The 16905-nt window shown below is 38.2% G+C and overlaps 1 protein-coding gene across 1 annotated transcript; it reads right to left on the reverse strand.

Moving 5' to 3' along the window:
- Positions 1-3402: 3402 nt before the first annotated feature.
- Positions 3403-7452, reverse strand: LOC113752202. The gene has a single exon (XM_027296333.1). It carries the CDS (start codon positions 7450-7452, stop codon positions 3403-3405), a length of 4050 nt encoding a protein of 1349 aa, XP_027152134.1.
- Positions 7453-16905: the final 9453 nt, after the last annotated feature.

A 16905-nucleotide genomic window follows, 5' to 3' on the forward strand; every position in this document is an offset into this window, starting at 1 on the left:
CCCTTGACACAATATTCAGTTAAAAAAAAAATTTCAAGTTCTGTTTCTCCAATAACTAATGTTACAAACCATTTTTGTATTTTAGTTCTTTACCTTTTTCAAAACTCTGAATTCAATTAAACCATCTTTCAATTTTGGCTCTTTTAAAATTCTAAAATACTAGAAGAGAGCTTATATGTACAAATATACATACTCCTCTCTCTAGCTTTCTAATCTCCTCGAGCCTACTTGCTTGTTTAATAAAAGGGCCGCGGGGGGAACTCAATATTTTTAACCTTCAACGATTTGAAAGATCAGGGGAAGAAGATCATACAACTCGAAAGTTTATCAATCGCACAACAAATTAATCTACAAAGACCTCCGACCAATCTAATGTCAAGTTCTGCAAATCCATCCAGAAGGAGAGAGAATATTCCCACTTCGGAGATTAGAATGAATTCCACGAAATGAATATCCCCGTTTTTCTCATCCACGAAATGAATGAATTCCAAGAAATGATCTGCACCTACAGAGATTACTTCGGTCAAGGATGCTAACATTGAGGCTTACCACCTGCAAAGAAAAGAATCTACTATTGCCAGCATGCACCATTGTCTGCTACCTCATTCTATTCTGCCATGGAAGAATTATTCATCAAGAAGAATCCTGTTTCATTTGCTGCAGGCCCTTGGAATCAAATTCTGTTGTTGATGATCCAAGAACGTCTAAGAGGGGTTTTAGTTGAGTATCTACCACTGGAAAAATCTCACATCATGGCGAGGTTCCAGTACAAGGGCACCGTACCGAAACACATCACATCCCAGTATTTTTCCGCTACACCTTCTCTACTTTGATTATTGATACGTTATCTTAGTCAAAACTTGGTAGAATCGACTTTAAAAAATCTAGTGACTCAGATTGTGCAACACCATTTAGTGAGATGGTGTGCTATAATCTAGACCATTGTATTTCTGACAATTAGATCTATTTCAAGTGTGAGCCAAAGCACAAAAGTTACCGCTCCTTAACTTAGTAGCAGCATACTAGCATCTATATGCTATATGATAAAAGCAGATAATTATTCAAAATCCCAGCATTTTCAGCTCAGTGACATCAGGAGTCTTAACCCTCAGACGACCGTGCACTATTCTCTACGACAAAGGAAATCCTTCAGAATTTGTTGCATCTCTGTATTCAGAACAAATGAGGGAGTGTTTGGATAGGAAAAATATCTTAAATAATATTTTACTTGCATCATAAACACATTTTTCAACCTACCTTTTTATATTTCCAATCACTTTTTTATCTCACATACATCACATCACAAAAGTGTTACAGTAATTATTCCAAATAATATTTCAGATAATACTCTATTCAAAGTTGGTCTTTGTTAATGGGATTGATGAACTCAAAAGATTTCAGCCTAATGAATAAATTGTATTCATAATATTATAACTGTTTAGCCCTTAAAAAGGGTGGCCTTTACTGAAAAAAAAAAGAAAAAACAATGTGACCTTTATTTAGTTCTTTGAGCCCCAATGGGTTAATCTTAACTTAATTAACTTATAATTAATTTACTTATATCTGGTTGAGTGGATGTGTTGTCTAAACCATGACTCTTAGATTAGGCTTAACGGACAAATAATAGATTTCAACCTTTAGATAAATTTCAATTAAACTCTAATTACAATTTCGCTATTGTTACCTACAATAACATTTCTTGCACATTGCTACTCTTGCCATTGCACATCGTTTTTTTTCCTTTTTCCTTTTATTCACGCCAAGTCAAATTAATCTAGCCCTTATGTTTATGGGTGTTCATTGGCCAATAATTGGGGATTCCGTAAAAAAAAATTTTGGTAATTCGAAAATTGATTTTTTAAGACCAATATCCGATCACCGTCTAGACCTTAGTTTGATAAATTGGATCAAAGAACCGATAATTCGGTAATATCCGAAATACCGAAATATCGATAGTGAGTTAAAATATTTTAGTTTTCTCTAAAAAATTGTTATAACAAAATAATATCTTATATGTTTTTCCAATAAAATTCAATCAACTCAAACACATATGATATGAAAAAACAAGGTTCATAATTCTAAGTCCTAACTCATAATTTCAACTCTTAAACAACATTGAAATATATAAGAACTTCAAATTTAATTATTAAGCAAAACTTCAATGTATCAACTTCCATTAAAATTTTACGTCCAATTACAGTTATAGTTAAGTTAACTAATTAGTATTTAGTGATAGGATTAAGATTTACTCTAATATTTAGTAGGATACATAAGTGGGCATGTATTCTACTTTGACTCCTTATTGATTTTATGTGAAAGAATGGTTTATTGAATTGTTCTTGAAATTTTAAGTGGGCATGAATAACTTAAGACTGAATTCTGCTAGTCTAACTATTATATAAAAACTTAAAACTACATCCACCAAGAAGTATCACGTGAATAACTTAAACTAATTTGGCATTCTTTGATTGGTTTGTTGTTTGGGATAATTTCAAAAACCTCCCATGAGGTTTTTAACAATTTTATTTAGCTCATTTAAGATTTTAAAAATTATACATGCCCCTCTTGTCATTTAAAATAACAATACTATCCTTAAATATTTTAATGAAAATTTCCTATTTGGTATGTTAATATTTAGAATAACTTTTAAAATTATTTTTTATTCTTTTATTCTTTTTATTCCTTTTTAAATTTTTTTCAATAAAACTGTAGAATTATCACTATCACTTCTAGATTTTATTGTAACCAAATATCAAACTAAAGATTTTGTTTTTTGATGAATTAACTTTATATGCAATCCAATGTTTTTGCTGATATTTGTTTTCCATTTTTTGATATTAAAATTAACAATAAATCAAAAGGAAATGACCCAAAATCACTACTAAATTATAAGAATCTCATTACTTGAAAAATTTATAAAGTCTAAATGAATTATTTCAACATTTTCTTTTCTATCTTATAAATTTAAATTTATAATAAAATACCATAAAAAATATTCTATCATAGCGATAAAATTATTATTATAGTTATTTATCAAATAGTAAGTATGTATATGAAAAATTTGGCACATTTTCTTATAATTATACTAGATAATCTTATTTTTTTTTTTTTTTTTGAAATTTGGATTTTTTTTTTTTTTTTTCATAAAATTTTATTATTTTATAAAAATTTCGGCAGAATTTCCCCTTATAAAAGGACGAAACTCCCTGCCATCAAACCACAATTTGACAATAAATATACAATATAGCGAAGGATTAAGCACTGAAAATCTGATACTAAGATTAAATCTTCCGTTGTCCATATTAGGATGTCTTCCAGTGAATCTGAATGTTGATCCTTGAAGCTCAGCGGTTAATCTTGTCACTTTCACCTGCATTGGTCTTTTTTGCTTCTTATTCCCATTCATGCCAGACACCGTGTACGAAACGTAGGAAGTCCCAATCGATCTAATCTAATAGCCCCCCTGACCAATAGTGGTAAATCTGAAAATGTATTAAACACATGACCTGCGCAAGCATCAGCACCAAAATTTGCCAGATGATCTGCCGGTGTGTTTGCTTCTCTGTAGCAGTGTGTGATGGATTGGAAAGACTGCTTGAATATCATCAACTCATCCAGATCTCTCTGTAGACGCCAAGGACACGCACTAGTCCCTTGAACAATCTGAACCAGGGTGAGAGAATCTGCCTCTAAGTGTAACTCCAAGTACCCTCGAATCACACAATGTCTAACTCCCCATAACAACGCTCGAAGTTCTGCTTGCATGCTAGTTATCACTCCGAAGGGCTCCGCGTATCCAAATACAAAATTTCCTCGACTGTCTCGCACAAGTCCACCCCCCCCACTCCTTCCTGGGTTTCCCCGAGAGCATCCATCTGAGTTCAACTTATAACCTCCACACGGAGTTACCCAATAAACTGGCTTAATAATCATCCGCCTTTGATGACTACCCAACTCGAGAAGTAACCCTTCCCATGTAGGAGCAGAACACTGCACCCCCGGGAACCGTGATTGAAGAAAATCATGAAGAAGCTGAACAATCCGAGTCACCGTATCCCTTATCCTCATCTTCCGATCTTCAAACACCCCTTCATTCCTTATTTTCCACAAAACCCAGCATACTACCGAAGGAAGTATATTTTGTAAAAATTTTACACGGTCATTAGTTCCCCTCCTTACCCAACAAGACCACACCATGTGACGTGTTGTATGCACCCCACTAAATTCACCAACAGTACTCTCGAAGTGACGCCAGACCGATCGTGCCCCTTCTCCTGAGCAAAATACATGATTCAAGGCCTCTTCCTGAGGGTTCTGACAACAGAAGCATTTAGATGGGCCATAGACCCCAAACCTCTTTAGTCGATCCATAAGAGGGAGCCTCCCCTGTAGTAGTCGTAACATAAAAAAAGAGATCTTGACTGGAAGGCCTTGCTGCCATATACGGGCAAAAAGCCAAGAGGTGTCATTGGAATGACTGATCAATGAGTAAGCCGATGCAGTGGAAAAAACACCCGAGTTCGTTAATGTCCACACCATTCTGTCATTGCCCCTACCTGAAGGAGGATCAAGCTCCAGAACCTGCCTAACCAGTTCTCCATCTAAGAATTGATGGAGCATGCCCACATTCCAGACCCGTCGATCTACAAAATCAACCACGGAATGATCATGGAAGACATCCACCTTGTTGCAAAGCGCTCCTGACCCCATCCAATTGTCATGCCAAAAATCCAAAGCACCCTCACGAACTATCCAAGTAATATTCTCCTCCCCAAAACGCTGCATTGTGACCATCCTCCTCCAAGCCTGGGATCCCCGATGACCAATATCAGCAAGACAAGGGTGCTGCCCTGCACAATACTTTTGGAGCATAAACTTTGCCCATAATGATTGCTGTTGCCGGAATTTCCACCAGAGTTTAATGGAAAATGAGTCGTAGACCTGCATCAACCCCCGCAGGCCTACACCCCCTTCATCCTTCGGCCGACACAGATCTGCCCAACTGATCCAATGGTACTTGTTCCCCAAATTCAAGGATCCCCACAAGAACTTGGCAAACAATTTCTCTAGGGCCATCAACATCCCTTTTGGAGGGGACGCGGCTGCCAGCAAATGAATTGGCATAGAGGCTAACACGCTCTGAATCAATACCACCTTGCCCCCTGACGATAAAATCTGGTTCTTCCAAGACAAAATGCGATTCGCCACCGCATTATATGTATCCGTATAGTAAATCGTCTTACTCCTTCCGTCATATAAGGGACAACCAAGGTACCGTATCGGAAATACTCTTCTATTATATCCCAATACCTGTTTAACAACCGCTGTCCTCTGAGCTGGTGAGCGTGGATGAGTAAGGAAACAACTCTTCTGAGGGTTGAGCCGCTGACCTGATACCTCACTATAATCTTCCAGAACTCGTTTAATCAAATGTAGGGATGACCTGCTGCCACTAGAAAAGATAATCACGTCATCGGCGAATGCCAAATGCGTAATTATAGGACAATGAGGAGGCACTTTAAACGGAGTAAATCCTCTCTGTGTGGGTAGCTTGTTGAGGGCTCGAGACAACAACTCAGCTCCAATAACGAATAAGGCTGGTGAAATGGGATCTCCTTGCCGTAAACCCCGTGAAGATTTGAAAAAGCCGTGTGAACCGCCATTTACAAGCACCGAAAACCAAATATTCGATATTAAGCGCCATATCATGTCTATCCAAGTTTCACTGAACCCGAAATACCGTAACACCTGTAGTAGAAAGGGCCATGAGACTCTATCATAAGCCTTCATCATATCTAACTTGATGACCACGTTGCCACCCCGATTTGATTTTTTAATATCCGCTACTAACTCTTGGGCTAACAAGAAATTATCTGTAATCTGCCTCCCTTGGACAAACCCACTTTGCTGTGGAGATATAATCCGGGGTAATATTATCGCCAATCTTGTCGATAATAGTTTGGAAATGATTTTGTTAGTGAAGTTACATAGACTGATTGGCCGAAATTGCTTGAAATCTTGGGGGTTCTCCACTTTGGGTAACAACACAATTGAAGTAGCCGTGATACTCCTAGGTAGTTCAGCGCCGCAGAAAAAGCTGATAACCGCACGGTATATATCCAAAGCCACTACCTCCCAAGCAAAGGTAAAGAATTTCCCTGTAAACCCGTCCGGCCCTGCTGTGCTCTCTCCGTCCATAGCAAAGACTATGTCTTTAACTTCTGTAAGAGATGGAATGTCCGTTAACCGTGAGTTTTCTTGGTCCGTTATCAATTTCGGTATGATCTGCAGACCAGTAAGGCAAGGAAGGCCCCCCTCTGCTGTGAAAAGCTCCTTAAAGAAACCCACTGCTGCTTCCCCAATCTGGCATTCCTCATCGATCCACTCTCCAGCGGTATCTTTGATCCGATGAATTACTGCCCTATGCCTCCTTTCCGTGACCAAGGAATGAAAATATTTGGTGTTCCTATCTCCGTCCGAGAGCCACCTTACCCGCGCCTTTTGTTTCCAAAAACCCTCCTCAACTATAAGCGCTCTGCGTAACCGAGCCCGAGCATGATGTAACTCGCTCCGCCGTTGCTCAGTAGGATCCAGGTCGTATGCTGTTTCAGCCTCTGTTACCATACGTTCGGCATCACGTGCTCCCTGAAAAATATCCCCAAATGTCGTTCTAGACCATTGCTTGAGGGCATTTTTAACATTCCTCAACTTCAAGGCCAATACTTGCAAAGGAGAACCATTGACTGGTTGAGCCCAACAATCCTTGATAACCCCCAGTAAACCAGGATGAGTAGTCCAGATGTTTAAGAAACGGAACGGCTTGGGTTTGTTATCTAGTTTCGTATCCACCGACAACAATAATGGAGCATGATCCGACGGGTCACGTCCTAAATGTTGCACCATGATTTGGTATGGAAGCTCTAAAGCACGCCCGCATAGAAGTAAGCGGTCCAGACGTTTCCATATCCGCGCCGTTCCCGAACGGTTATTACACCAGGTATATCTTGAACCAGAGAATCCCGCATCACAGACACCGGCCATCGTCATGAAATTCAAAAATTCTGATCCCTCCGACGGTCTAAATGGCAATCCACCCCTCTTCTCCTCGGTATTTATGACCACATTGAAATCTCCTATCAAAAACCAAGGGTTGAAGTCGGGTTTATCCCCCAAAAGTGCATTCCACAAGTTTTCTCTTTCCTGCTCCGTACACTTCGCATGTATACAAGATAAAGTAATGAAGTCTTGAAAAAAATGAGATTTAACTCTAATAGTTAGATGTTGGGGAGACTCCCCTGTAATCTGACACGTAAACAACGACCGGTAGAAAATCCAAACAGAACCCCAAAGATTGAACAAGCAACAATCCATCCCCAATTTAATTCTAATATTAGTGATTGACTCCACCCTCAATTTAGGTTCAACAACAACCACCAATTGAAGATCATACATTTTAATAAGTTTCCTTAATCGTCTTAAATTAGGAGCACGAGCTACCCCTCTTATATTCCAAAAAAGAAACTTAATCATCAGAAAGGACAGAAAAAGAATTTGATGAAGAACTAACCATGGAGCGTAGTGTTCTATCTGACGGGAGACCAGCTCGGAGACCACGTGACACCGTCTCCAAATGCCCGGTCTGTAGTGATGACTTCTCCTGTCGGACAAGGTCCTTGCCCCTAGGGGAGAGGGTACCTACCCTCCTTTGAGAATCCTGTATGTCATCAATATGTCCCTCAGCAGAACACACGACCACCCTCGCGGGCAGCGCACTCCCTGCAATCTCAGAACCTTCCTCTCCTTTCTCATGTCCCAGTACCACCTCGATACCTTCGACAGCCACCGCCCCACATTCCTCCTCCGTTTTCCTCTCATGCTGTGCTGCTATAGTATCAGAGGACTGCTGCACCTGGTCCTCTTGCTCAGGCTCGTGAGATGTACCACCTGGTGACTGATCATGAGCAACTAACTCTTTGCTAGCCATAACTCTATTAACTTCTCCCTTTGCCCCATCAATCACTGCATCATCTTGTATCAACCTTGCTGGGTTTTTTGTATTATCCTCCGAAGGCCCATCAGGCCCAGTAGTCTTGGCATGTTGACCAGAGGTTCCTCTCAATTCGGGCTTTAAAACATGACAAATCTCCACATCGTGACCTTGGCGGAAACAATGTGAGCAGTACCTTGGAAGGTTCTCAACCACCAGCTCTTGCCAAAAACCAGTATGACTTCCATTGCCAATCCAAACCCGCGACGGAGTCGACCGCAACAAATCCATCTCAACACACACCCGTGCCACACTTGGTCGTGACACCGCAAGGGTAGCCGCATCAACCAACAAAGGGTTACCCACCATAGAAGCAATCTGAAAAATCACCTCCTTATTGAAAAAATGCAGCGGGAGCTTTGGTAATTGAAGCCACAGCGGAACCACCGACGACTCCCTATCAACATGGAAGTCTGTGGTCCATTTGAATACTCTCATGGGGAATGAAGCCACATACCAGATCCTTCTGAACCATACACGATGGAAATCAGCTTCATTGTTCAACTGAATTAACACATGTCTTGCGTCCAATAGGCCAATCGTCGGGTTCTCACGTAAATCCAGCGATGCAATGAATTTCCTCACCTCCTCCAACTTCGGTCTACCTCTAGAGAATTTCCCAATCAATGCAAAACGAAATGGACTGGCCAAAGCTTCAACCGCTGCCTGTGGGAAAATCAATGCAGGTTCTCCTTTGTGTGTAGCCTCCTGTGCCGCAAAGGATAGTGTCGGCTGCTGTGAGTTTTTCGTGAACAAATCAGAAAATGATTTGCGTTGAAATGTAGGGGGGGCAGGCTGCCCTCCATCAGGTGGCCGTACGGCAGCCATGGACTGCCGCACCACTGCCCAAACTACTTCTTGTAAACCTTAGCACAAAAATGGTAAGAATGTAGAAGTTTATAGAACCGGAGTGGACTTCACCTTTGGCTAGAAAACCAAATCCAGGTTACCAAATCCAAAGCTAGTTTTCTGTATAGGCATTATGACAAACATGTGGTCTACATGACTTAAGTTCCTCTGGTTCTTTGAAGCTAAGCTGATTGTAAAATCCAATTTTTCCAACAATCTTTGTGAGAGTAATAACTCCAGAAAATTATGGGATGAAATTGCCCATAATCAATCCAAGCGATCCTTTAATGTCCGTAGCCCCAAGATGTCCAGTCCAGAAGCTTGGACCGAACTATAACTCTGCTCTCAAATCTACCTTCAAAAGTTACCTTGGCAAGAGGCACAACAGATAGATTGAGAAGCTGAAGAGTAATGGTTGATGAAGCTTGTCTCCTCTACTCACCGATTTGAACATCCAAGAAATCTCTGCCTGGACCCTGTACACTATGACCCTGTAACTTTTTTTGCTTTTAGATAATCTTATAATTGTATGGGAAAGTAAATTAAAACTCATTAAACAAGAGCATTTTTGGGTATTTATTTAAAAATTTGACCAAGTCAATATTATTTTAAGGTTTTGTTACTAAAACTATCAAATCAAAGGAGGTAGTGTAATTTTTCAAATTTCAGGAGAGTTCAGTGAAATTGTAGAAACCTCAAGGAAGGTTTTTGAAATTATCCACTGTTGTTTTAACACTAACTTCACTAACAATTGTCATCTGCAATTGACTGTTTGGTGGGACATGTGTCTTTGGTATATGTTTAACCATGGAGGGTTGTTTTAGTAATATGAGTGCTTGGTTCAAATTAGTGATGCATGTGGTACAAATACATACAGCTTTTGGTAATTTCCTGTTAACACATTTAACCCTTACATTAATTTACCATTCAATTAAAAGAGTTGAGTTTGTGAGTATTGAAATCAAGATTGAATTATGCTTTGGTAATGGCTATCTCACTCTTACAATATTGTTGAAAGGTTTAATTGTTAGCATTCTTCCGTTTGGGTCTTCTTGATTTTTTCGATTTTAAATTCTGTTGGTGTTTTTTAGTCTTTCGTATATATTAGAAGGCTATGTAAAGGACTCATTGCAATGTACTTCTTGCAAGCATACTGTTTGGTTTCAATTTAGGCTGGTTCCATCTTTAATTTTGCTTTCAAAGATCACAAGGAATTTGGTGATTTTGATTAAATGTTAGCTATTAGGAATTCAATAGTTTGTCGTTTCTTGTTAATGCATTTTTAGTTTAATTCCTTATAGCCAAAATCTAAACCTTTTCTTTCATGGGATATTTGTGGAAATAGTTGTAGAACTTCTTAGAGCAGAGATTCATCAGGAAATTTGCTGAGACAGGTATGTCCGACAGCTTTGCCTTTTAATTTTCCACTTTTCACTTTTATAGATGTTTAATTGTATTGGATTTTAGTTTTGGTTATAGTAATGTTGTTGTTTATTGTTTACTCTCTCCAAGAGTTTTTTCCCCTCTGCCGTGTTGTCTATTGTATCGGATTTCAGTTTTGCCACCAATAATGTTGTTATTCTTTGTGGATTTGCTATAAGAGTTTTTCCCTTTTGACATGTGCTTGTGGCTAAGTATAGTGCAGTAGTTAAGTATACTTTATCTCTTGATTATCTTTTTTTCCCTCTTGTTGCACTTTTGCTATAAGAGATGTTGGACTGGCCAACTGGTTTTGGTATATGTGATTTTGCCATATCTGGATTCGGTGTTTGTGAAATAGCTTTGATTAGAGAATTCCAACCTGCTCAATATCTACTTAAGTAGTGGCAAGAGATCTGATGCCTTTATATATTAATCCACTTCCATGTTATTACATATAAATTTGATCAATAGCTTATGATATTTTTTTGTTAATTATCATTCCTACGATAATATATTGGTCCGCCTAATGTGCCATGCCAATATACTGTTATCTTAGATTTAATCAATTTTCTAACTTACAAATCTCAATGATGTAAAAGAATATTTCCTGACAGCAAGACTGAAATTTATAATTTCTAATGAGTAATTAATTTTCATGAATAATTACCAATCAATCTATGCACTTGTTACTTTGATCATGTGCACTTGAGGACAGGCAATTGTTCCCTTTCAAATAGTATGAAATTATAGAAAATGCGTGCCGTATAATTTTGTAGTCATTTTTGTGACGCCCCCACTTCTCCCTAAGGTGAACCAAAGAGTATCCGCGGGACGCCTGCCCATCTCTCGCCAGGACTCGGTACAATTCCCATTCAAACTTAATACAATAATAACTAATATGACAAGACAAAGTAAGAAAGTGTGGATGCTTCCATATATAATATCCGGTCTTACACCACAAGTGCAAAATACATCAATTTTCCAAAATATACAACTGTCAAAAGATGCCTAGTCGATTATATTTGAAACCTTAATACAAAAGTACATCCCAAGGGTTTCTCCGAGTTTCACTCCACATCCATTCCTGTTAAGGAAAACAAATATATAGGGTGAGCGATTGCTCGTGAGGCCAAGAACACACATGCAAGCACGTTGTCCAAGTAACAATCTCATTGAACAAGTAAAACAATAATATTCAAGTAAATAATAATTCGGGAGAAAAAAGTAAACAGAAACAATTCAAGGATACAAGAGCCCTCAGGGGCTATTTTCCACTTGCACGATCATGAACCTCCACGAGTTGACACTCCGTCAATTGGTTAGGTTATAATCTGTAGAACTTCACTTACTCGTTCCCCGTTCACCGTTACTCCCCTGCTCCGGGCCCGCACGTTCTTTTGTTATAGGCGATACTGCTCGAGTATGCCAAGCAAGATCTCCCGAGTAGATCGAGCTTATACACGTTTCTCATGGCTTACCAAGCTTCTCGACCAAGTCCATGCCGGCTCGAGTCGCAAGGTCGGCCAATGAGATTTGGGCGTCCCCCACTAGTATCACTAAGAGTCAAGAAGATTCACTCCAATCGACTTATACAACCATAGCATAATTAATCACTGAAACACTTCACTTAATTCACTTAACAAGTCACTTCAAGCAATTCACTTCAAGTAATTCAAGTACACTTCATGCAAATATTCACTTCGAGTAATTCATGTACACTTCACGTAAATATTCACTTCAAGTATTTCATGTCAAGTAATTCAAGCACACTTCACTTAAATGAGAACGAGTGCGGTAAAGTACACACTCGGCTCAGCATTTTTAAATTTTTTAATTACTAATAACGATTAAGCACGTAACAAGTTCACATACACTTGATACTCACCAAATAATATAAGGAGTACTAAAGCACAATTGGATGTCTAGGCATCTCCTGTGAAATCCTCTTGAAGGTCTCCTTGAGTGCCTGAGCAAACAATAATTAATTATTACTCACTATCACTTATAAATCCTTTCTTAACAAGAGAGGGATTGTACACTTGTACAATCTAAGAAAATACCATGAAATGGAGCTTTACTTGCTCAAAATTTAAGGTTCAAAAGTGGTTTTAATAACACAAGAAAAACTGATTTCCTTCATGAAAACAAGTCCAAAATGGTCAATTAGTATTGAAGGATAGGGAAGAGTCTCCAAAACTCAATTCCCGTCAAGTTTGAAAATTTCAGTTTTAAGGAGTAATTTTTGAAAAATCATATCTTACACTCTGTAGGTCCAAAATTGAAAAACTTTGTACCATTGGAAACTAGTTCTGAAGTACTAAAATTTCTTAGAAGAAACTTTTCCATGATTCTAAATGGAAGACACTCAAATTTCGGCTTAAAGTTGCTGATTTGCACTTCCAAGACAGATTCGGGGTTGGTTTTTGGCGAAATTTGGAAATTCGGAAAAATTCATAAAATGTGAACTAGCCTCTCAAATTTGAAACTAAATTATAGTTACAATCAAGGTTTAAAACACAACAAACAGAACAAGAATCGGAGTTTTGAGCGCCAAGATATAGCAGCTCAAAGTTGATTCAAAATGGGGACTATTAGGCAATTTTTCAGATTTGAAACATAAACTTTGGGACTTCAGTTGGGTATCGAAATGGACTTGGAATTACACTACCATATGAGGGCTACTCCTCTGTCAAATTTCATGCAAAAATTCGTACAGAAAGTCAGTTAACAAGACCACTAAAATTTCAAGAATTTCCAAGGCAAACCTGCCTTATGCTTCCATTTTCTCTTTTTCAAACATTTGGCCAATGAAATCATCTCAAATATGGTTCATTTATGAAAAAAAGGTCTAAGAAACATCTAATACACATTTAGTAGGTAATCAACACCAAAATTTTCAAAATAACAAGTCCCAATTTGAGCTAAGCCATTCGGCTAGCCAAAACTAGGGTTTTCGATCACTGGCGCAGTTCTATAATTCGACCACAACTCACTCAATTCAACTTGGAATTTAGCATGGTTGATGGCGTTGGAAACTACATTCATAGGTCTACAATTCATTAGAGAAAGCATTTTGAAATTCAGTTCATAGCTAGCTCAAATTCAAGCAACAATTCCTAGCACTTCATTGACTTTCTAGCATAGCAGTAAAACAGGACAGGTAACTTTGAAGAACTGGTACGGCTCACTCAGTTCGAATCAGGGAATACATTTTACACCTTTAGAAAACTGGAAGTATCTAGTTTCAAATGCCACAAACGGCACTTTATTTTGACGTCGGAGCAAAAAGTTGTGGTCGTTTAAAGGTCGCTGCCAGAGTACCTCTGTACACGTTTTCCAGGTTTGAACATGTTTCGAAAATGCAAAGTTTACTCAACCAAATCAAGTGATTTTTGGTGAAAACATTTCACACAACATATACAACATATCTAAATCAAAATCAAGGTCATTTGATCACAAAAAAATCAAACCAAGGGTTCGGCAAGAATAGGGCAGATTCGGCCCTTTCTCATGCAAGCTTTCCTTTGATTTTCTTTCCACTTTTCAACTTATATCCACTAGTTTAGCACTTAATCAACATAAATAACATCCAAAATCATCATATCAGTCCAACATGTCCATTGTGGGATTTGATAGAGCCCACTCAAGTGATTTTCAACCAACCAAAGTTACCCACATGAAGCTACAAGCTTCCCAATCCAATCTAACTCACAAAAATCAAGTTTAGAAGGTTAGATGGTTACCACCTCTTGGTTGATGATAAAGCAGAAATTTTCGGTCACTAGGTGCTCCAAAAAACCGGCTGGATGAAGCTCCTCACCTAGCTAGAGTTGTTCTTCTAGTATTATGGAAGTTGTGTGCAAAATTTGAGGTGAAATGGTGCAAGATTTGAGTGAGATGATGAAGGGTTTTGGTCTCCTTCTTGGCTTGAGGATTTCGGCAGCTTTGAGAGGGTGAGAGAGAGTGAAAATCTGATAGTGAAGCTTCTTGGAGAAGCTTGTGGTTGGTGGCCTTTTTGGCACAAAAGTCAACTCTCACTAGCGCGCGTGCGCGCGCGTTTCGTGCCCGTTTCCTCTCGGATTTGTTTCACTTGTACACTAAACTTCTAATGCACTTCCTTTATCACTATTATTATTCACTCTTAATAGTCTAAAAATAAATATCCAAAGTCCCTCAATTAGACACGCGCGCGAAAACGAGAACATCCGACTTGTGCGCGATAAAGTGCAATTTCTAAGAAATTCTTATAACGATAGTATAACTAACTAATACTTGGGTAATTAATCATAAAAATAACTATTTTAAAAATAAAAACATGAGCCCTCACACGAGTCTAGTATTAATTTCTCAAATCACCAATTAATTTGTACCAGCGCGTCTTTCGAAAAATTTTCGACGCGCGGGCGGTATAAACTTAATTAGGACTCATTCACCTCTACTTCCTCAATTAACTTTTCTAAATCTACTATTAATCATTCTTAATTCTCCAAAATTATTACACTCTCGATTCAATTATTGCCTCGAAGAACGTGAACTCGTTATTCCTCACTTAAACGAACCTCCAAAAAATTAAATTTGCTAACGGAATGTTTTAAAACATAGGGGAGACATCGTTCCATACAAATGGATTTAAAATGGTTGAAATAAATTATTCGGAAAAAACAGGTGAATAAACATTTAAATAAACCAGTAATATTCGATAAAATAAGAAAATTTTCGAGTCCTCACAATTTTCACTTTTACACGTTGTTGGTCCTCCTCAATTTCTTAAAAACACTTATTTGCTCCCTTCATATTGATAATTTTGTAAAGTTCTATTACATTAGACCCCTATCATTTACTAAATTCACATATTTATATATATATATATATATATATATATATATCTCTCTTCCTTCAAATTTCTAAAATGCTATCCCAATGTGAAATACTACGTACTTCACTTTATAAAATAAAAAAAAATCATTTTTATTAGTTTAAGCATAAGTACGATGTTAATTATAACTCTAAAATAACAATTTTTATATAAGGAATGTGCAATTGGTATATACGTTTTTTCTCGTTATGTTTTTTACTTTACTTGGTTTGTTACTCATCATTGAACCGTGATTTATTCCTCGTCTATTAGAAATATAACTAAAAGTTTAAGAACACAGCTCATTGCATAACCAATTCCAAAACTGCAAATGCATCATCCTTCGGTGGGCCAATACTATAGCCAGTCCATTCTAGTTTACCAAGACACAAAGAGATTCCAGCTCTTCCCGTCATTAGCTAGAAAACTGCTTAACGGCCATTAATTAAGGAAAATACTACTTATTTGTTGTCTTCTCGTATTCAATCCCATTTAATCGAAAAAAAAAGTCTCTTTCATGAGAAGGCTTGCAAACCACAAGGAAATAGATAGGTGAAGGTGAAGTGGATGATTGGTCAAAAGGATCATTTAATATTGGCACGAAAAATATGCGTGCACACAAAATGGAAGCAATTTTAGCACACATAAAAATACGTAGGAAGAGGAGAAGAAATAAACTCACAATCAAACTGTGACAGCCCCACCTTCCCCTAAGGCGAACCAAATGGGTTAGCGGACTGCCTGCCCAACTCTCGCCAGGACTAACGGGACAACTCAATACGGTTTAAAAGTTCCGGAACATACAAGCGCGCTTAGACAAGTCAAAATTACACAAAATAAAATAAAAAAAAAACAAAAACAAAAACGGAGTCGGCCATGAATAGTAACCGACACGTCAAAATCCGGTCGAAAAAAAATTTGTTTCGCCGTTTGAAATCCGAATCTGTCCGAATTCTCACCCAACATCAATCAAACATTTATACGATGAAATTAAGCATATACAATCCAAAGTGGCATACAAAAGTTATTCAAAAGTTTATACATGTACGGTTTGCCAAAACAAAAGAGAAAACGGACACAAAAGTACATTTAGGGTTTCAATCAATGAGCTATACAAAAGATATGTCCATCTAGCTCAATTCGGCAACCAACTATCAAATCCAGTCCAAAAGTATTTATTTCCCTGTAAGGAAAACAAAAGGGACAAAGTGAGCTTACGCCCAGTGGTATACTATCACTCAAGCAACCAAGTTATATAGGCATAAAGCGGTCAAGAAAGAAATAAACCAAGATCACACATTAACAAGATGGGTAAAAGGATACGGACGGCTCTCAAGAGCCCCTTTCCTCGCTCGTATACTTGATCGGACTTCATTGACCCTCCGTCAATGTTTACAAAGTAACCATCCGTAGGCTCCACTTTACTTCCATTCCTTCCACCCAACATACCCCTACCGGGCCCGAACTCCAAACAGTAGAAATTTGGTAATACTCGAGTATACCGGAATCAAGAGTCTCACTACTACAAGATTCCATATAACAGTCCCCATGGCTCGTCAATTTTCACGACCAAGCCCTCGCCGGCTCGATCCAATCGACTACCAATGGGGTTGAGCTCAGTAGTATCAGTAATGGTCGTTGGATACTCGTCCAAGCGACACCAAATTCATGAACCAAATTCAGTATTTCATGTATCATTCAATCATTACAGTGAAACAGTAGACAGTCATAT

The sequence above is a fragment of the Coffea eugenioides genome, chromosome 11, assembly GCF_003713205.1.
Source record: "Coffea eugenioides isolate CCC68of chromosome 11, Ceug_1.0, whole genome shotgun sequence".
NCBI lineage: Eukaryota > Viridiplantae > Streptophyta > Magnoliopsida > Gentianales > Rubiaceae > Coffea > Coffea eugenioides.

Excerpts from the sequence above, each read along its gene's own strand:
- LOC113752202 (XM_027296333.1), bottom strand. The coding sequence starts at position 7,452 with ATGTATGATCTTCAATTGGTGGTTGTTGTTGAACCTAAATTGAGGGTG.